Below are 22,298 nucleotides of genomic sequence, written 5' to 3' on the forward strand. Positions count from 1 at the left end.
GATTGATAATCCGGAAGTGACTTGATTTCTTGTTGTCATTTACGTTTTTGCACTAAAAGTATAGGAAATATAGGGTTCACAAAGGAGTTTTCACATGGTTACTATCAATTGAAACGAGATTTGGTTTTTTAAATAGCTCTTTTACCACCTTACTTGACCATTAAAAGTTAACGGCTGCTAGTATGCATTGAAATTGTCGATCTTAAATTTAACAATTAAATATTGAATCTGGCTTAGTGCAACGATGAGTGTTTCTTATAAACAATGAACCTATTTCAAATTGGATGGTTACATTCTGATTAATATAGTATACATGCTTGTAGATTACCTAGCAATGACAGTTATACTGCGTGGTATATCTTGTGCGTAAATCTACACAAGTGAGAGTTTAAGCTAGCTATAAAGCCAAATTCAATCTACCATTTTCTACTTAAGAAAATGTCTGTACCAAGTCAGGAATATGACAATTGTTTTCCATTCGTTTGAACTTTTGATTTTGCCATTTGATTAGGGACTTTCCGTTTTGAATTTTCCTCAGGGTTCAATATTTTTGTAATTTTACTTTCTACACTAGTTATATATAATTAAAACAGCAACTTGATAAAAAAAACAATATAATGGCTTTTAATAGGATGATAAATTTATCTTTTTTTAAGATATTTTTTACGCTCTGGAAATTAGTCACATACACAGAAAATATTGCACTGACTTCGCATATTTAAAAAAATCACATATATATCCTAATATATGTTAAATATTCGAAAAGGTACATTTAATTGTGTTTACATGCAAAGCTTTGATAAATTCTAATTCAGATATTTCTCTTAATTGCCTTTGTTTTGTCAAAAGAACAGTAAAAAGACAAATTTGTACTAAATTACCTGATTTTTCAAGTACAAAGACAATCTTGTTTTGATGTTCTATGTTTTCTGATAGAATTGAACATGGCGTATGAATCACATGGCTTCCCATGTAAACACAAGGCGAACGTTGTTAGTTCATGACATCGGTCTTGTGCGCTCCAAATAATGTCAGAAAATAAGATTTATAAAGCAACCAATTCAAAAATCAAAGCTTAAATTTAAACGGTAAAAAACAAAGTAAAAATTTCAATTGATTGGCCACCAGTGATGTACCTTTGACAATGTCAATTATCTGAACTTCTTTATGCACATCAGTTAAAAGTGTATGTTTCTGAAATCAAATAGCTATACGAGCTGTGTGCATAAAATGTCCAGACAATTGCAGAAGTTGCGCAATTAGCATTTTGTCTGGTTCGATTTTAGTTGAACAAGAACCTTTTGAATACATCATATAGTATTTCGTATATAGTTACATTTAATACTAATTACAAGTATATGATTGGATGGTTTTTAATTTCAGGATCTCCAGACAATTGCCGATGGCGCAATAAACACCCAGAAAACTGGAATTCAAAGGACGTTCTTGATTGGCTATTTTATACTGCAGAGAAGTGCAACTTAGAGTTTAGTAAATTACATTCTGAGAATTTTCAGTCAATATCGGGATCAGACTTATGCAAACTGAGCATTGAAGATTTTGAACGAATAGAATCTGTGTATGGGCGAATGTTGTATTCATTATTCAAAGAGCTACGAGATGGTTGTAAGTATGATTTATTAAATAGTTATTATCTACTTGTGTCCCATTGCAATAGTATTAGTCCTTTTCTACCATTTTAATTTTTCCTTATCATCTACCAATAGTGAAGTGTTTTACTTAAATATTTCCAAGAAAAATATAAGCCTAATAAGCATTCAAATTCTCTTACCCTGCCGAAGCACCTGCGATCACCCTTGTGTCCCATTGCAATAGTATTAGTCCTTTTCTACCATTTCTATTTTTCCTTATCATCTACCAATAGTGAAGTCTTTTACTTAAATATTTCCAAGAAAACTATAAGCCTAATTAGCATTCAAATCCTAAATTATGGAGCAGGATCTGCTACCCTTCTGGAGCACCTGCGAGCACCCTTAATTTTTGGTAGGGTTCGTGTTGCTTAGTCTTTAGGTTTTTTTTTTGTTGTGTCTTCTGTACTATTATTTGTCTGTTTGTCATTCATTTTTAGCCACGGCGTTGTCAGTCTATTTTCAATCAAGGAGTTTGACTCTCAATCTGGTATCTTTCGTCCCTCTTTTAAGAAGCCTAGTTTAATCATAACGAGTCAAAATTCCTGCGAACAATACTGATTGATTGTTGGTTGCTTAACGTCCAGTGGCAAATATTTCATGCATATTCAGGACGATTCTGCGAACAATAATAATAATAAAAGAATGTGTGCACATTGACAGTTTCTTTTGTTTATTACAGTGTCGTTTACCAAACCACCAGATGTAACAGAATATATGGATTTAGATGAAGTTGACGTTTTTGATAATGCTAAAAGATCTCAGAAGACATTGTATCACATGAATTCCGATCCAGGTTTATACCCCTACAACAATAATAATGTACCAGGTAACATATTCAATTTATTGTGATTAATTTGAGCTAACTAAATATACTTTATATTTTACCTCATTATTAGTCTGAACAAAGAACATTTTAGTATTGCAAAACAGAATTTAAGTCTCTTATTTTGGGGGAATGAACATCAGTTTTCTAAATTATAACTGAAGCAAAACTGAATGTATTTGTTGTCCTGTGTTGAAATTAGGAACATGCTTGTTCTGGGTATTGTACACGATACAACCAAAACAACTTAAGGATATTGTGAAATGAGAAAAATGTTGAAAAAGTGCATACAAAACAATACTTTGATTTATTGGTGTATTTTAAAAATCAATAAAACGGTTGTTATGGTGGAGCTAACACTTACCTCTTTATGGATTTCCTATTGGTACCAGAAGAGCACCCATCAACGTTTATATAGTTTTTTTAAAAACTGAATTCACAATGACAAAGAAAGAAATTAAATTGAGACAAATTCACAATATCATAATTCCCATTTATTTCATATTCTATATTAATTTACAGAAATTCCACGCTACAGAGAGGAAATAAAGGTAGAAAGGAGTCCTGGGCCTTATGATTTTCATCCGGGCTTTCGATATGGATGTGGAAACCAACCTTTACAACCTATGCATGGTAATTTTACACACATTGTTTAAAACTACATACTACTGCCTGCTTTTACAATAGATATAAGTAGAGTAACATTGCTTCGTATATTTAGTTTGATACTGTTAATGGAATAACAATTTAAGAATTAAATAAAAAGTTTTTTTTCTTATGTGCGCATTTTTTTTCCTGTTTCTGTCTAAATTAAAATAAATAATATTTTTTTCCTTTTTCCTTCTTCAGAGTTCCCCCATTTCCCACCACCACATCATCGAATGAACCCATGTTCACCTCCAAGTAGTCAATTCATCCGTAGATTTCCTTCATCCATGTCGCAGCCTCCAAACAGATGTTCTATGCACGAGAATGTTCAAGCCCAACCTCCTCCTCCTATACAAAGAAGAAGACCAGGTAGACCACGTATTAAAAGTCTACCAACTGACGAAGAAGCCTCACGAGAAAAGAAAGGTAATTGTCCAAACTTTGACGCGCATTAATTTAGGTTCTTAAATATTTTTCTTTAAATAATATACTATACTAGCAGAATTGAATCTTTTAAGTCTATGATTTGATGTAAGCGCCTTTTTTCTTTTCTGACTTTCATACCAAATATGAATAAAATTGTGTGTGTTGATGCAGTATGTTTCTTTTATAAAACCGATTTGGGGTTGAATGCATGAAATCGTATACTTTTTTACCTTAATTTAAAAAAAAAATTTTTTTTTCAGTGAAAAATCAGCATTTGTGGGAATTTATATATGAGGTGTTAATGAATCCTATGTACAACCCCCAGTATGTGCGATGGGAAAATCAGCGAGAAGGTGTGTTCCGCTTCGTCCAATCAGAAGCTGTTGCACAGTTATGGGGCAGTCTTAAAAACAACGACAACATGACATATGAAAAATTAAGCCGAGCCATGAGGTAAGGACAAAATGGAAAAAATTGTGTTAAAAAGAGATTTTTAAGCATCCATCAAGCAAAACCGAACCAAGAATGCCATTTAGAATAAAATATTGACTTTGGTGGGTTATTTTGATGTGGTCTCATAATTATAACGTTAAAACTGAGTACAAATTTTGGTTTGTTTTGTATCTTCTACTTTTAAATATAATTTATGTAAAGAATAAGGGAAGTAAGACGAGCTCAATTTTATGACATCAAATTATTAACCTGTTCGTGCTTGGTTAAAAAAAAACAGGAGCAGGAAAAGCTTTAATTGTAAGTCCTAATCTTTTTACATTAAGACAACACATGTAATAGTTTTGAACATGCTATACCAATATTAAAATCTTGAACTTAGTCTTAGCTGCATTAAGTTCATATTATCCCAGTAATCGAACATGATATTCTTCCTCTTTCTAAAATAATGATTAAACTTGTACAAAAATGCAGAAGCACTTTTAGTCAAATGTATGTTAAGCACAAACCTAACAACTGAAAAGTTAAATTACGGCAATTTTTTTGTTATTCAGCAGAGATCTAGTTATTTATAATACCTAAACTATTGATTATTTCGGAGATTTCCAAAACATTACAAATATTGCCTAATGAAAACGACGTACACGCCAACACTTCCCTTGACGTTCTGTAGGCTTATTGGGTATTTTTTGGAGAAATTGAATATAGTATTTGATTTTGCCTTAACCCATACTGTGATGCTATAAAATTGTATTTAACATTTTGAACGGCGTTAAATAGGGTTATTGTACAAATATAAAAGTACATTTTCTCACTAAAGTGCATCTTATTGCACGATAGGACTAATGTTATATGATATTTTGTTTGGAAAAGTGCCTCTTTTCAATAGTGCAATATATAAACGATGTGGTCGCCACAATCCTCGACTCAAATCCAGTCCTTCATATCCCTCTTTTTGACACATCTCACAGACTATACGACATTGCAAGTCATAATCAAACACTCTTCAGAAAAGGACATTTTCGGAGCATTAACCTCTCAGCTATACAAGCTGCATGGAAATCTAATAATATACAAAAAGGATGTAGCCAGCAAAATTGAATTAAAATGTATATCTATTTAACCTTAAATTTTATAAATAAGATTTGAATTGATTTTGATTGCATAATTATAATCGGAAACAACCAACGCACAGCATTCATTGGATGTTTTTTACTTCCTGGTTGTGTAGACTTGCTGAACTTCGATAATATACAATAGATCTTCTACATAATGGTTTAAGTAAATCATAAATCGGTGTTCAACAGATATAGCATCAGTTTATTTTAATTTTACATCTGTATTTCTAAAGTCAGAATCAATAATATGCAAAGGCTATTAACCTGTAAGACTTCCTTATTCTGTTTTAACATGTACGGTATATATTGATTTTAGAAGATTAAGAACAATCGCTTAATCAGTAGTAGATTTCATATGTTATTATTCATCCCAAACGGTAACATAAATTGTTGAAGATGCCTTAACAGTACAATAAATCACATAAACATATGTTTATTATATTATTTTCCTTTACAGACACTACTATAAAAGAGGAATATTGGAGAGAGTTGAAGGCAGACGACTAGTCTACAAATTTTCACGTGTTGCAATGGACCGAGTAAGAGAAAAGAGGAATTCTATTTAGACAAGTACCAACACTGCTTTTTCTAAACCATTTGTTGTCCAGAAGGCTAATACAGAAGCATATTGAAAAACGCGTCTCGTTTGAATGGACCGTACAAGAAAGGCATCAAATGCCTATCTCGTTCAGAGAAGTACAGTTGTTTCTTTGTAAGTTTTGCCTTTGATACAGAGCTGCTGTATTATTTCTGATAGAACATATTTTGGTTAACAACGAGTTGATTGACTGCAAGTTCGCCAAGATGACCACACATCAGATTTATTCGCTGTATATATGCCAGTACATTTAAATACAATGTCATCGAAGGATACATAAAATGTTCATCCGAATGTGTACTACATGTTGATAAACTGTGCCTTAACACTTTATAATTCTAAATTAAAAAAAAATCTACAGATGTGAAAAAAAATGAATTGATTGAAAGTGCTTTATATAATCTGTGATCTGCAAAACATGTATTCGTCAAAGAGCATCTGCTTTGTTTATTGCAAAATGTTCGGGAATGACAATATATATTTTCAAGTTTTATTGATGTAAATAATGATAACTTATTTAATAAAAATAAATTCATAGTTGTGTCTTTTTTTTTCATACAAATAATCACTACACGACAATATTTTTTACATAGTTCTTTAATCCGATTGTTTAGTATAAAAGTAAAATAATAAAATTACCGATCTGCAAGGCAAATTTAAAACGGAAAGTCATTTATAAATTGACCAAATCAAAAGCGCAAACACATCAAACGGATTGAAAACAACTGTCATACTCTTAACTTGGTACAGGCATTTCTTTATGTAGAAAACGGTGGATGAAACCTGATTTTATAGCTTAGCCTAGCTTTAATTCTCACTTGTTTAACAGCAAAACAAACAAACATCATACATGGAGGTAAACACGTCAAAAATTTGGGAATAGCATTGTAATATAATCTTAATCACATGAAAGCAAATAACTTTTTAAACATAGAAACGGAAAATGGCATATAGACAAAGTGCATAAGCAAAAATGAAAGACAATATTTCAGTATCGACCATAGCACAATAACAAAATGGCGGGATGTATAAGTACTGAGCCACGTCATCTGTATATAATAAAAAATGGACTAAACAGTAAAGGTTTAAAATATACAAGGTCAAAACAAGCATACTTTAACACGTTATTAAGATGATAAAAACAAGCATACTTTAACACGTTATTAAAATGATAAACAACGTAAGTGCATAGAATCATTCAAGGCCAAAATGTATTATTTGTGAAGTTGATGCGAAATATTTATGAACAAGGTCTTGGTATCTTCCAATGAAATCTTTTGTAACAAAATTTAGGAACAGCATTGTAATAAAACTGAATCACATGAAAGCAAATAACTTTTTAAACATAGAAACGGAAAATGGCATATGGACAAAGTGCATAAGCAAAAATGAAAGACAATATTTCAGTATCGACCATAGCACAATGGCGGGATGTATAAGTACTGAGCCACGTCATCTGTTACGTATATAATAAAAAATGGACTAAACAGTAAAGGTTTAAAATATACAAGGTCAAAACAAGCATACTTTAACACGTTATTAAGATGATAAAAACAAGCATACTTTAACACGTTATTAAAATGATAAACAACGTAAGTGCATAGAATCCTTCAAGGCCAAAATGTATTATTTGTGAAGTTGATGCGAAATATTTATGAACAAGGTCTTGGTATCTTCCAATGAACTCTTTTGTAAAAAGGACGAGTCGTGTTTTGACATAACCTTGGCTCAGACACTAGCCCGATTATCAGCTGCAAGCTTTTGAATACCAAATGAGTTGACAATTTAATATCGCATATGCAGGCGAAGATGGTGTGTTGCTGTTAAGGTGGGGAAAATGTGCAATTTCAACATATTAATCAAACTTTTCTCGCTTGTCATATATTCTGGTATTGAGATGACCGCTTATGTCAAATTCGAGGTATAAGTATAAAAGTAAGCCGGAGGAAGCTGTGTCTGTTGTTTCTTTAATTTAAGTACTGGAGGATATATCAATGAAACCCAATCAGAAAAGTTTGGACTGTTAATGGAAAGAACGTCATCAATATACAAATATCTAAATGTGAAATTAAATGATAGGAATGCCGACAATTTGATCAAAATGTTTACCTCCAAGTTCCACAAATATGTCAATGAGAAACTCTAGCATACTTATCAATTGTTCCTTTGTGTAGCATGTTTCACCTTTTTATGTTTTAAGTAGAAAGTATTCAAATTTTAAGTAAGAGAATTGTAGTTTTCTATTGACATTCAAGTATTCAGCTTTAAGTGTATCGTATGCAGGTAAATCAAGAAAAGCGCTTTGGAATTTTCCAATATTATACGGTTGACATTCATTTAACTATCAGAGCTTAGAATAGGAGATTAAGCTCACGAAAATATGTAAGGCCAAGGCACATTCTTAATTTGACTATCCAAGCTAGTTGCCCGATGTTCAGAGAATGTTCTGTTTGGTGTATGCCATAAATGTTTATTACTTGATATCATTGGCTAGAATCAACTCAACTGTTTTTCATATGATTTTTTTTTCTTTCCAAAATTGCCAAACTTGCACTTTTCTGTTTTTACATTGAAATCCTTCTCGTGTCTTTTTATTGGGCTTTGTTTCAGCAGATAGTTGTCAACGTGACTAGCTTCGTTTCACTATTTTAATCAATGCTATGACATGCAACTATGTATTTCAATTAATAATTGTTGACTTTTAAATGTTACAACGAGTGAGGCATGTACAGCGAGAGATGTGTTGTCCTATTGACATATGGCTAATCCAGGTCTCAGGTTCTTTGAAATTTACCGAAAATCCTCGACTTTCATCTTCATCTTTTACCTTCATAATAGAGAAAAAACGGATAGAAGTTCAACTCGTTAAAGCCAATGAATAGTTAACATAACACTAACAGAACAGAAAAAATATTTCAAAATTCTAAATGTAGACACATTATCTTGATGATATATTTTCGTTACATTATCAAGCATTTTCAAGAATATACTGCCGAAATTCACCCAAAGGAACTTGCATTAAAAAAAACGGTAATAGCTACGTTACGGAAGCGTATTAGCGCAACACTTTTTTTTTAATTTTTCTTCCTATCTTTGCTATTCAAGAATCTTGAAGTTACTTCACTAGATTGATATGAAAATTCCATGACTTTAATTTCTATCAAAGAATATCTAGCTTATTTTGAGATTTCTTGCATCAAAATTAAAAAAAAATGTTTCTTTAAAGTTCATTTAAAACAGAAAGATCATTTCCCATTCACAATTGTATGACATTATTTTTGCTCTTTCAATTAAAATATGCCTATACCATATCTATTTACTTTTCTGACGCACAAGTCATTCTTAATCTATGTAGAATTGCACTTCAAGTATTCCCTTATTCCTATGCATATTTATTTTAATGTTTTGGCCTTGTATTTATGGTTCTTTTCCAGTTATTCACAACCGAAATTGTTGGCAGACTGACATATACACAAAACTAAATGAATAATTGAAATCAAGATGTTTGCGTTATTTCGCAAAGGTTTGCGTTATATCGCAAAGGTTTTGCGTTATAACGCAAACATAGGAAGAAATATAAAAAAAAGTAAATAACTGTCCTTTCCTAGATTTATATATTTCAGTTTAACACGTTAAACTCCAAACTAAAATGTTCGACAAAAGGGACGATTTTTCGTTCCCTTTTGTTTATTTACCTTTTTTGTGTGGTGATGTTTCTTTGGCACTATCTTACGGTGTTTATGTATCACAACTCGTTCGCTATACCCGTGTCGGTTGTGAGTTGGTGGTGATGTTTCTTTGGCACTATCTTACGGTGTTTATGTATCACAACTCGTTCGCTATACCCGTGTCGGTTGTGAGTTGGTGGTGATGTTTCTTTGGCACTATCTTACGGTGTTTATGTATCACAACTCGTTCGCTATACCGGTGTCGGTTGTGAGTTGGTGGTGATGTTTCTTTGGCACTATCTTACGGTGTTTATGTATCACAACTCGTTCGCTATACCCGTGTCGGTTGTGAGTTGGTGGTGATGTTTCTTTGGCACTATCTTACGGTGTTTATGTATCACAACTCGTTCGCTATACCCGTGTCGGTTGTGAGTTGGTGGTGATGTTTCTTTGGCACTATCTTACGGTGTTTATGTATCACAACTCGTTCGCTATACCCGTGTCGGTTGTGAGTTGGTGGTGATGTTTCTTTAGCACTATCTTACGGTGTTTATGTATCACAACTCGTTCGCTATACCCGTGTCGGTGAGGGACGATTTGGATTTTGATGAACGTCGTCTGTTTTACTGGGAAATTATTTATTCATTTCGTTACCACAAATTACTTAAAACCTTTAATAAATTCATCCACATAAATATAATGATTTGGGTTTGAAGTTTGATTGAACCTTATTTCAAACGGGATAGCACATCCTCTTTTTTTAAGAAGATTTGTTTACCGTGCCCGGAAATTTAGAAACGAGCCTGGTAAACTTATCGATCCTTTAGATTTGTATGGGGAGGATTAGGCGCCCGCTAATATGTTTAACCCAGCCACATACTGTATGTGCCTGTCACATGTCAGGAGTCTGTTACTCAGTTGTTGTCGTTTGTGGCATATTTTCGCATGCTAAAAATGAAATGCATGCAATTGTTTGTCTTTTTTGCTGACACACTTGGTTGGATCTTAAGAATCTTGTTAATATTCATTAGGAAACAAAATACACGCGGATACAAGCATGCATTCGGTTATACATATTAGAGACCTTCGAAAAGCTGCATTTTTTTGTAAATATTCAAGTAATTTTCCAATCATGGAAGTTAAGTACTTTCATTGCTATAGAAGACAGTTGATTTAAAGTCTCATGGTCTCCAGAGTTTCATATTTTCTGTTTAAAAATCAGAGAAAGTATGATACCGTATACCAGTTTTTGTCAAAGATATAAGAAAGTAGGACGAATGCAAGAAGGTACATGTAATTAGTAGGATTGAAATATTTGCCACTGGACGTATAGCAACAAACAATCAAATCAATAAATTAACCATAAACTTAAAGCTGTATAACAATTATCAATAGTTAGTACTTTATAAGAAGTTTATCTTATTATTTATTGTGTATAGTCAAGTTAAAATTACAATAATTAAAGTTGCCTGTTGTTAATCGAAAGTCGATTTCTATTTTTATTATACACCAGTTACGTCAAACGATTAAAATTTCCGGTAAAAACTGATGTTTAATCGATTTTTATAATTAACATACATGTATTAATAAGACCATGTGTATTTTAAAACAAATCTTTAACCTCAAAGCTCAAATTATTAACCTTTCAAAGCTTCGCAATATTTTCATAAAGCTAATTCTATTTTTTTTTTTATTTTTCAATTTATTATTTATAACCTATATGTTTATACAAGTTGGATTATTGAGTTTTTGTAGATCGATGAGTTAGAGGCTAATTTTTCAGCAGATTGTTTTGATAAGCATATCATATTTACACCGATTTTTATCAGAATTATTAGTGAAGTTTGAGACGAACGAAACTTAAACCAAACCACGTCCCCATGCTGCTTGACAGCTGCAAAAACAAACATGCATTAAATTTTTAATAAGATGGTTAGATTTTTCTAGATTTAACAGATATTTTTCACCAGCAAATTGTTTCTATATATGATAATTTAACCTCGTCAGTTTTATGTTCAACAGAAAGTATTAGATTTCAAAATTTCTATTTTGTTTTAATGCACCATTTGCACAATGTCTAAGGCAATCACGTTTATGGAAAAGGTAAGCTATATTCAGTAGTAACACGACCACATACCGACAGTTCAAGTGCATTATTGATCCCATTGTACTAATTATAGGATCGAATCCCACACCACTACTGCACTGGTTTAAATGATTATGAGATAGGAACCAACAATACAATTTAAACAAAATAGACATCAACCACCTGACATCCTATTTAAAATCTTCTACATGTGTTAAAAGCCTCGACATACTACTTTTTCTACAGAGGCGACCACTTTTTTGATTTTCAACAGACAAAAAATATAAAAGAGACTGTCAAGATCAATAAGGAGATATCTTGTTTTGGACAGGCATGTACACTGATCTAAGCATCATCTTTTTGTATGTTTTTTTATTTAGCGATGACACGTCTTTTGTGAACATATTTTTCATTTTATATTTTAAAATAAGTGTAGTTAACAACCCGTTTAGGTAATTTCGATGCTAACGTCGAATATCTCAATCTGTGATATACTTTATATAAATTTTTATGTTCATGGACTGTTTTAATGAGTGTTCTAGGTTAAACATTTAGTGTACATTTTTTTCAAAAGCTTTGTCTTTTTGTCGCGACTTTTGAGTGTTTATTGTCCCTTGGTATCCTACACTTTTATACCCCACCTACGATAGTAGAGGGGCATTATGTTTTCTTGTTTGTGCGTCCGTCTGTCCAGCTTCAAGTTAAAGTTTTCCTGAAGTTAGTTTTTGATGAAGTTGCTAAGAGAATATTTTACCACAAATCATTATTAATGTATAAATCAAAACACCAACTGGCACCAAAATATTTATCCAATCTTATTGTGCCTACAAGTAGTAAACAATCGTACAATACTCGACTTTCATCATCGGATAATTTTATTGTCCCTAAATCAAATACAGAATTATTCAAATCAAGTTTTTCTCTTAGTGGTCCAAAAGTGTGGAATTCACTGTCCAGTGAAATTAAAAAATCAAAAAGTATATCTGCATTCAAAAACTCTTACAAGTCATTTTATTTTTAAAAGTGTTGAATTTAAGTTAAGCCACAATGTATACCACAGTTGTTTTTGTTGTTGTTACTTTATATACGTCTATTGTTTACATGTGTGTAATAGTAGATTAATAATTTTTTATTCATATTGTTAACATTGTATGTAGAGAGCCTTATTGAAAATTGGTTTAATCCAAATGAGTTACTCTCTTTAAATAAAGATATTATTATTATTATTATTATTATTATTATTATTATTATTATTATTATTATTATAAACTTAGTACACATGTTTCCTATGATATGATCTTTTCAATTGAATGCCAAATAAGAGTATTTACTCCAATTTCAAGGTTCACTGAACATAGAAAATGATAGTGCGAGTGGGGCATCCGTGTACTATGGACACATTCTTGTTTATTCATTAAAAAAAACACCGGAAACTTTTAAATGTTGAAAAACGTAACTACGGTGCAATTCGTTACGGTACACGTGTTCTACGCATAATACTATAGTACAGACTATAATACATTCAACTGTCAAGTTCTTTATAACTGTCAAGACATTTCTTTAATATATCAATTGCTGTCTACTGTCGAAATTATGTTTGAATAACAGCAGAAATTATACAACTTTGTAAAGTGTCATGCTAACTCTTTACAAGATATGATTTTCTAAAATGTCAATACATCGTTAGCTGATGTTTAGTATTACTGATTAACACAAGATTCAATAAAACCACTGCACTTAAATAAAAAAAAATGTTTGTTTATGTAACTTTTATAAAAACTGCATGTAATTTCTCTGATTTGCATTTTTATATAATACACCGACTTTTGAAATATTTATTAAAGTGTACCTTGGGAGGTTTTCAACTGACTGCCTTACTATTTGATTTTCTGAAGCAATGAATATTTCACAGCTAAATATACTACAATGAACTGCCATTATCAAAATTGACATGGTTGTCTTGTCGAACAATTTTGTGTTCGTGCAACAACAGACAAACATCAAATAAAAGTAGAAGTGAACTTTATTAAGATAACCAAATAGGAAGACGTGTTGTCTGATGTATGAATAAAGTCATTGAAATCAATGCTCTTGTTAGCGAGTTAAACACTGATAAGAACAGAGGAAATAGTATTGGAATTTGTAACAAGGTATGAATTGATAATCTGCATGATAGTTTGAGTTGTGATAAAGATAAGGACGACTTTTGAAACCATGATTTAAAATTGACAGGGCAGAGAAAGACATATTCAGCAGAAATCTTATTGAAAACGGAAAACACACTGGATGAATTATTGCAATTGCATTTTATGTCTCAAGTGAACCTCAAGGCAAGGACTTTTCTTTCAAATGTCTTAAAATAGTAAACAATAGTCCAAGACATACAATAAAACAATAGGGTGTGTTCACAAAGTGTATACTAATATATATATATACAAATACGTCTAAACAAGTGACAACTCTACGACAGATCCATCTGTTGGATCAACCGTGAAGGTGATACATGGCTGAAAAAAAATACATATTCATAATTATTACTTTAAATATCAGCACATCAATGTTAATCTGCTAATTTGTGGAAGCAAACCTTTATTTTTCATTCGCCGGGATTCGAACTCATGCTTTTGGGATGTCTATAGACAACGTCTGCATATATATAGTGTCCAGCGATCTAGACCAAGCGGCCATCTAGACGGACCATTATATAGATATATAATAATAAACACAGATGTTTTTTTTATAATTTGCCCTTGATCTCCTAAATAAATATATTTCATAAATTATTTCAAGTATAAATTCTACAAACCAAGATATGACTACCATAGTCAACAGTTCATCGATATTACATGTATGTTGTTATTCTCAACTCGAATGAGAAATTACAAGCTAGTTCTCTAAAAGTCGTCTGGTTACTCATGGAAACACCCTGGCGCTGTTATGCATTGGCATGAGATGCATTGCGATTGTCTGATTCTCAAGGGTTTTCAGACGTCATCACGAATACCGATCATAGATAATCGTGTTTCGAACATGCGCAATATAAACATAGGCTGTCTAAAATCATTGCCATTTGCGTTGCATCCTACCACAATTAATTTTGTGAGGTGTGTTCGAGTTTTATAAGATGAACTTTGAAATAAAATCAAGATCGATGTTTTTACAAATGTACAACAAGGGATACGATGAATCATGTCACGACATTAGTTAGACTCCTAAAAGCACTTTACAAAACACATATGCGGGTATCATAAACATTCAAAACCACTAATGGGCAAACAAAATTTAACAAAGACTTCAGTATCTTTTGCCTTGACAACCTCATTGTATATACTATAGAGACTGTTAGATAACTTTGATGGATATAATGTAGGAAAAAGGTAAATATATCGAATGCATTTTCATGAATTTGATTCTGATTAGTTGGTTGTTAATTACTAATTGTCCAGAAAATTAAAAAAATATTTATTTTTAGGACTTGAAAAATATAACCAATGGGTAGAATCTGCAAATTTAGATAATGCATAAATGTGGAATATCGGTGCATAATGAACTTTTGACCTTGTATCAGATCTTTTTATTTTTAAAGTGAAGAGAAGTTATGATGTTGATTGGACAATTTTGAGTTGATGGCAGATCTTTGATTGTTTTTTCCCCATTTATTTATTATTAATAGACTCTGGACTATTTAGAGAATGGCATATTATTTCATACAATATTTTAGCCTCTCAAAGGATATGTCTGTCGTTTTAAGACTATAGGTTGGCTCCTAAATGCTTATATTTGTCGTTTTAAGACTCATGTTGTGCTCAACGCTTATGTTTATTCTTTTAAGAGTGTATGTTGTCCTTTAAACGTGTGTATGTGTGTTTTAAGACTATATGTTGTCCTCTAATCGCTTATATGTGTCGTTGGTTTGCTGTCTCGTTGACATTATACCCTATACTTCATCACGTTATCTTTTTATATATTCAAGTTTTTTTTTTTAAATATTTAGACAAAGAAAGGTAAGTCGATTTTTTATGTCGATAAAAAAGAAGATAGTATCTTCTAGAATGAAATTCAAAACAGTGTGGCTGTGGCCATTGATTGACACATTAAATTCATCCATTGACTAGGACAATTTAGGTGAACGTTTGTATGTAACGACCACTGATCACTATGTACTTTTTAAAGACACTTGAACTATGGGGTCACCAAAGGTTCTCAACACCTCAATAAAGTAATTCGAAAAAATTAATCAGAAATAACACGATGTTTTGATATATACCAATTATATAAATCAAAACATAAAGGTTATTCCTGATTATTTTTTCGAATTACTTTAAAATTAAAGGCGTTAAGAAACCTTTGGTGACCCCACAGTTTAAATGTCTATCGTAGGTACGTCGTGAACAGTGGTCGTTACAGACAAACGTTCACGTAAATTGTCCCAGTCAATGGATGAATTTAATGTGTCAATCAATGGCCACAGCCACACTGTTTTGAATTTCATACTATTTACTTTCTGTATTTGTTTACAAACTTTTCCCATTTTTTTTTTCATATTTAGAATGTTAACAGTGTATTTGATATAACGGTTTATACTACAGTTTGTCAGTTACTAGCTAACGTGCAAAGCGTACCACGGAACTTGTGGCTTTTCTGCAAGTATAACTTATTACAATTATTATTAATTATACGAAACTTAAAAAATGCATTTAATTCCATTGCACGAACTATATAATTTATTAATATAGACATAATGAACAAAAGAACGGGTGTTAATACAATGTATGTATTTATCATAATGCAAATCATCGTTATCGATTTGTAAGCCTGTAGATACGTCATATACCACGAAACCACGAAACAGAATAATGCAGTACACAACTAAATCAAGTAGTATATGCTTATCGGAATGTTAATTTGACTTAAATTTTTTCAACTATGTCAATTTTTTTTTTTATAATCAACATGTGCTTCATCTCAGTTCTCTTCATTGGTAACATTTCAATTATGATGTCTAGTTGTTCTGCTTTTTCTCTGATTTCTCTCTTTTCACTATCGCGTTAAAAAAAAAAAGCAGCCACGCTAGAACACGCTTCAGGTATTTGAAAAGGATAAAACATTGCCGAGAGTGTACGTATAGTCGGTCGAAATTTATTAGTCAATTTTATACTTATATATATTTTCCAACCAGAAGGGGGAGTACGCCCTCTACTCTCAACCTGATACCGCAACTGATTTTTTCTAGTGAATTATGGAAGTTATAACACTCATATGACATATATTTGTATGTCAATACTGTAAAGCTAAGGAGATTTCGAATGCTTGCCAATGACCCAACTTTTCACATAAGACCAATTTCAAATGAAATATAAGGTAAGTGTACGGTCTTCGACACATACCGTATATAGTACCGTGTAGTAAGCTATAAAAGTTCGTGAGATAACACAATGTGAGTAAATTCGAAAAAAGAAACAAACGCCCTTAAGCTTGTAACACAAATATGACAGATACCAACCAACGTCAAACACCGAAATACAGGCTTATAAAAAGACATCATCAAAGGTATTCAACCAATAATCCTGGTAACAAAAATACCATGTTAACAAAATTCACTTCATCAACGCATTTTAAAAATACCGAAATAATCTCCATTCAGAAAAAAATTAAACAAGAAAAAACACCGAATCCAAGGAAAATTCAAAACAGAAAGTCCCGTAGCAAATGGCAAAATTAAAAGCTCAACCACATCAAACAAAAGATAAACCGCTGCGGCATATTCCTGATTGTAACAGGCATTTGTTTATGTCAAAAACGGTAGATTGAACCTGGTTTTATAGCTAGCTAAATCTCTCACTTGTATAACAATCGCATAATATTCCATTATATTGACAACGATGTATGAACAAAACAATCAGACATATTAGGTAAAAATGTGTCATTTGTCTCATTGGCAATCATACCACATCTTCTTTTTTATATATACACCAGTCAACATTGTGTTATAATCTTAATCACTATAAAACAAACAAGTATTTCAACAAAGAAACTTGCTGTATATGTATAGCCAGTCAAGGTCGTTAAAAAACTTCCATCGTCGACAAAAAAAAAAAAGACACTAGACAGGTACATAAGCAAAAATGACAGACAAGAATACACAACTTTACCCTAGCGCAATATAGCACATTGACGGGATGTAAAAGTACTGATCCACGTCAAATGGATATCACTGAAAATTGAATAAATAGTAAAAGTTATATTCACAACGACAAATAAAATAATACCATTATAAGACGATAAACAACATCAGTACCTAGAATTTTTATTTTAGAAGATGATACGGAAAAATCATGACAACAACCCTTTATAAAAAAATACCGAAAATCATCTTCATTCAGAAAAATAAAAATATAATAACAAAAATACCAAACATCAAGGAAAAATTCAAAACGGAAAGTACCGTAACAAATGGCACTATAAAAAGCTAAAAAAAATCAAAGGTATGGAAAACCACTGTCATATTCGATTTCTGGTCTTTGATCGGGTTCAGTGGCGGATCCAGAACTTTTCATGAAGAGGGGGGGGCGCTGACTGACCTAAGGGGGGCCTCTCCAGTCATGCTTCAGTGATTCCCTATATAATCAACCAAATTTTTCCAGTGAAAGGTCCCCTGGATCCGCCTATGGGGTTGATGTCTCTTTGACACGTCCCCAATTCCATTCTCAATGTTATTGCTACCGGTATTTGCTTATGTAGAAAATAGTAGATTAAATCTGGTTTGACGGCTAGCTTAACCTCTCACTTGTATAACAGTTGAATAAAATTTAATTATATTGACAACAATGTGTGAGTTTCCATAGTGAAAGAAGAAACTTTATATTTGGGACTTGTTTTCAACACAAAGATGTTCACGGACGTTTAACAATATTGCAGCTGAATTTAAACATAATCTTGTAACATCGCACAACTTATCTATGTGCTGGAAATGTTTGACTCTGAATGTTTTGACGACATTCAGCCTCTCAATCTTGGCACTGCCATATTTATTTCGTATTCGGTTTGTATCTACTCGAATCTAAAAACTCCAATGGAACTTCGTTTTGGGACCACATTTTTACGGGGAAAGAAATCACTTAAGCAGCACACATAATATGCCATACAGTTAATAATAGCGATTAATTAGAAATACAGACTTTTCGTGTAAAGCGTGTAATAAAATAACCTTGACAGAGTTATATAATGGCGGTTGTGTTGGCTGAAAACAGACCTAAATGTAGCCTGACTTCCAACAAAGGCAAGCAATGGATAGTCGTTGTATAGGGGCTGAATTCAAAAACATATCAACCGAAAAAAAAAACCAAACAAATATGTCATATGTTGAAGAAGCGAGTAAATAATTATATAATCCATCTAAATACTATTAGGAATCATTAAACAAATAGGAAGACTTTTTTCAGGTTCATTTATAAAGTGCTAGGATCCATGTTTCAAGGCGGTGGTCATTCCTTAAGATGATTGAATAGTCATGAAAGATTAATATATGTAGCTTGTTCAATTTTTTATTTAGTGCTAGCAGCCATGTACGTATAAGTAACTAAGGTTGTGGTTCTTCAAAAAGATTACACATATCAGAGTAGAATATTATCCCCAGTTATTTTTTTCGCCAAAAATTAAATCTGTAAAAGAACTTTTATTAATATGATTTATTGTTGAGTTATTTAGTTTTATAAGTATTATCGTAACCGAATCAGTCAAGTTAGTATGTCAGTGTGAACATTGGATGCAGTTTTAAAAGTTAATACCTTTAAGATGAACTTATCTAAGTATGGTTCTAGTTAGTCAAATACTTTCATATGATTTTGAAATGTTAAATAAAACCAACAAGTGTTAGCAATAGTAGAGAGACATGAGATACTGATGGGAAATGCCAACTAATTGGACGAAGACAAAATGACAATGCGTTATATATATACAACTTTTAAAGAAATATTATATTTTCATGGCTTATTATTATAACAGTTTTACATGTTTTGAATTGCAAAAAAAGGAAAGGACAAAAAAAATCTAAAATGGCAATGAGTTTCAAACGAAGAATAATTTGTTTTCTAATTTTTGCATAAATATTGTTTAAATATTAAATTATTCATTTCCTTTTTCGGACAAGTTTGCATTAGGATTGAGTTTTAATAAAACGACACAAGCATATTTTTATTATGGAACGATATAACATGTATGACTGTTTATTTCTTAGCACAAAGAAAGATAATTCAAGTTTGTATGAAACTATTAAATACGACTTAATTTGCTATTTAGACTCGCAATACTTACATGAATTTATACAGTGAACGATTACCTTCTCGTCTATCGATCTTTGTAGTTCTTTATCGCATATCTGGGTTGCGTTCAATATCGCAGCGGCTACGTAGTGCTACATAGATTTTTGTTTACTGAACGAGTAGCTAGACTAGCTGCTATCAATATCTATGTAGCAGCTAGGCTTGCTACACGTTCAATAGTCATAAAAGAGGGACGAAAGATACCAGAGGGACAGTCAAACTCATAAATCGAAAATAAACTAACAACGCCATGGCCGCGTTCAATATCGTAGCTGCTATGTAGTGCTACGTAGATTTTGACCATTGAACGTATAGCTATAGACTAGCTGATACATAAATTTGATAGCAGCTACGATATTGAACTCAACTCAACTCTGGCTTAAAATGAAAAATGTACGTAGCACTTTGTAGCCGCTACGATATTTAACGCAACCCTGGTGTTTTGAACGGATAAAACGTTCTCTTATGTCATTATTGATCACGGATTCAGTTTTGGTTCTTTTGTGGGGCCTAGTGGCCCAAAGGGCTAGTCAACTGTTTCCTTTTTTTTTTATTACACGACAAAATATAAAAATAGGGTTTTAAATTACCTTATATGGAAATATTGGTTCCTTCAGGAATATAAGTGTAAGAAATTTACATATACAATTTTATATTTGCCATGGGAATAATGAAACCAAGGATAAAACAGTCTCCGGGACAAGTTTGCAATTCCGCTGATTGCAAAAGTTGTCACCTTAATTTTTGGAGTTTAGTAAAAATAAAGTTGATAACTTAGTTAGTTATGGTTCCCTGATATTTTTTTCTAAAGATTTTTTATTCTAGCAACACTGTTGAAAAAGTTTTGCCCATTTTTTCAACAATTTCCTCAGAGGAAACATCAAGGGAAATCAAATTTCCCTAATGGAAAAAGATTATTCCTCAAGGGAATTTGTTTCTTCCTCCAAGGAAAACCTTAAGGATTTCCCTTAGGAAATTTGCTGCATTAATATTTCCTTTGAGATTATTAATATAGTAATCTAAATTTTATTACAAAATTGACACAAACTGAAAAAAAACCAAGCTGACCGATTGACATTCATGGAAATAGCATTCGTCTTTCAGAATGAGACTACCACTGTCAAATGAGAATATGCTAGATAGGGGTAGGATTTATGCCTTGCAACAGACCAACTACGGACCTCTAAATTATTGCTACACGTGGTGAGTGTGGCACTATCCCTCGACGATTCCATTTTATCGTCCCCTTTCCACATTCCACATATCTTTACAGACACCCTTCATAGGTGGTAGTACCCATCAGGCAGAGAATATATACCAATGAATTCGGGAGGCAGCATATAAAAATAGTACCTTAAATTATCTGTACAAGGTTCACTTAAACCGAATATTTTCAGAAAGAAAATCAAAATGTTAAGATTCTTAACTTACCACTCTATTACTTGAATGGCACGCTTAGATGGGGTTCGCTTAAATGGGGTTCGTGTTGTTTATTCTTTAGTTTTTTATGTTGTGTCATGTGTACTATTGTTTTTCTGTTTGTCTTTTTCATTTTTAGCCATGGCGTTGTCAGTTTGTTTTAGATTTATGAGTTTGACTGTCCCTTTGGTATCTTTCGTCCCTCTTTTAGACCAAGTCAGGAATCCGAATATAACAGTTGTTGTCTATTCGTTTAATGCGTTTTATTATTGATTTTGCCAAACACTAAATAGAGAGTACGATTTATAGAGTTGCATTAATCATGTTGATTGAAAATAATCTTTTTTAAGTTTTTTGCAGATTAATATTTATATTTATGGAATTATGTTTGAAGAGTTCCTCTTCATTACTATGTAGTATTGATTGTGTCTAGCAAAAATAAAAACATGATTGTATTCAAATTAAAGCAAATTATCTATAATACACAAGGAAGGAATCTGCGATGCATTTTAAGATTTGGTTATTTCCCTTGCACTATAAGAAATGTATCAAACGTCAAATGGCAAATATTTTAAGACGGGATCTTTATAAACATGATAAACACATCAAATACTTGGATTCTGCAAGTTGGGTCGATTTGAATGGTGGGCGGGAAAATCAAGGCTGTCATTGGGACAAAGGAAATATTTAATACGGCTAGACATTTGGCCTTGAAACGGAACCTCCAATTGACCCTTATGCTACAAGGATTTGCGCTTTTTCTAAAGTTAAAACACAGGGTAACTAATTACTATCCCTTTTCACACCAAACTTTGATGCATTAGCTTTACGCGAAATCACAAAACGCACCCACTCTACATGTTAGTTATTAGCTTGTTGAAGCTCCCAAGTTTAAATTATACGTTTCTTATACTGAATACATCATTGTGTTCTACGTTAAAGTAGATTTCATATACATACAGTAATCACCGTCATAAGTGGAGGAAAACACCAAACAACGAACTAAAATCTTTGTGTACGAAATTACAATGCAGAAAACAGCTGAAAAAAGTAAACAATCTGTGGTTTCACCACGTGGTGTAATAAAGT

General features: G+C 32.1%; 1 protein-coding gene across 4 annotated transcripts in view; it reads left to right on the forward strand.

Moving 5' to 3' along the window:
* Positions 1–6,252, forward strand: part of LOC139481348 (ETS-related transcription factor Elf-3-like) — a 45,997-nt gene extending 39,745 nt beyond the window's left edge. For all 4 annotated transcript variants that reach the window (XM_071264608.1, XM_071264607.1, XM_071264606.1 and 1 more), the window contains 6 exons: positions 1,384–1,626; positions 2,332–2,478; positions 2,998–3,108; positions 3,325–3,549; positions 3,810–4,002; positions 5,575–6,252. In XM_071264608.1, the coding sequence (XP_071120709.1) occupies positions 1,384–1,626; positions 2,332–2,478; positions 2,998–3,108; positions 3,325–3,549; positions 3,810–4,002; positions 5,575–5,683 (1,028 nt within the window). In that variant the 3' untranslated portion in view covers positions 5,684–6,252. The remainder of the gene's footprint in view (positions 1–1,383; positions 1,627–2,331; positions 2,479–2,997; positions 3,109–3,324; positions 3,550–3,809; positions 4,003–5,574) is intronic.
* The last annotated feature ends 16,046 nt before the right edge of the window (positions 6,253–22,298 follow it).

Source organism: Mytilus edulis, chromosome 7, assembly GCF_963676685.1.
Source record: "Mytilus edulis chromosome 7, xbMytEdul2.2, whole genome shotgun sequence".
NCBI lineage: Eukaryota > Metazoa > Mollusca > Bivalvia > Mytilida > Mytilidae > Mytilus > Mytilus edulis.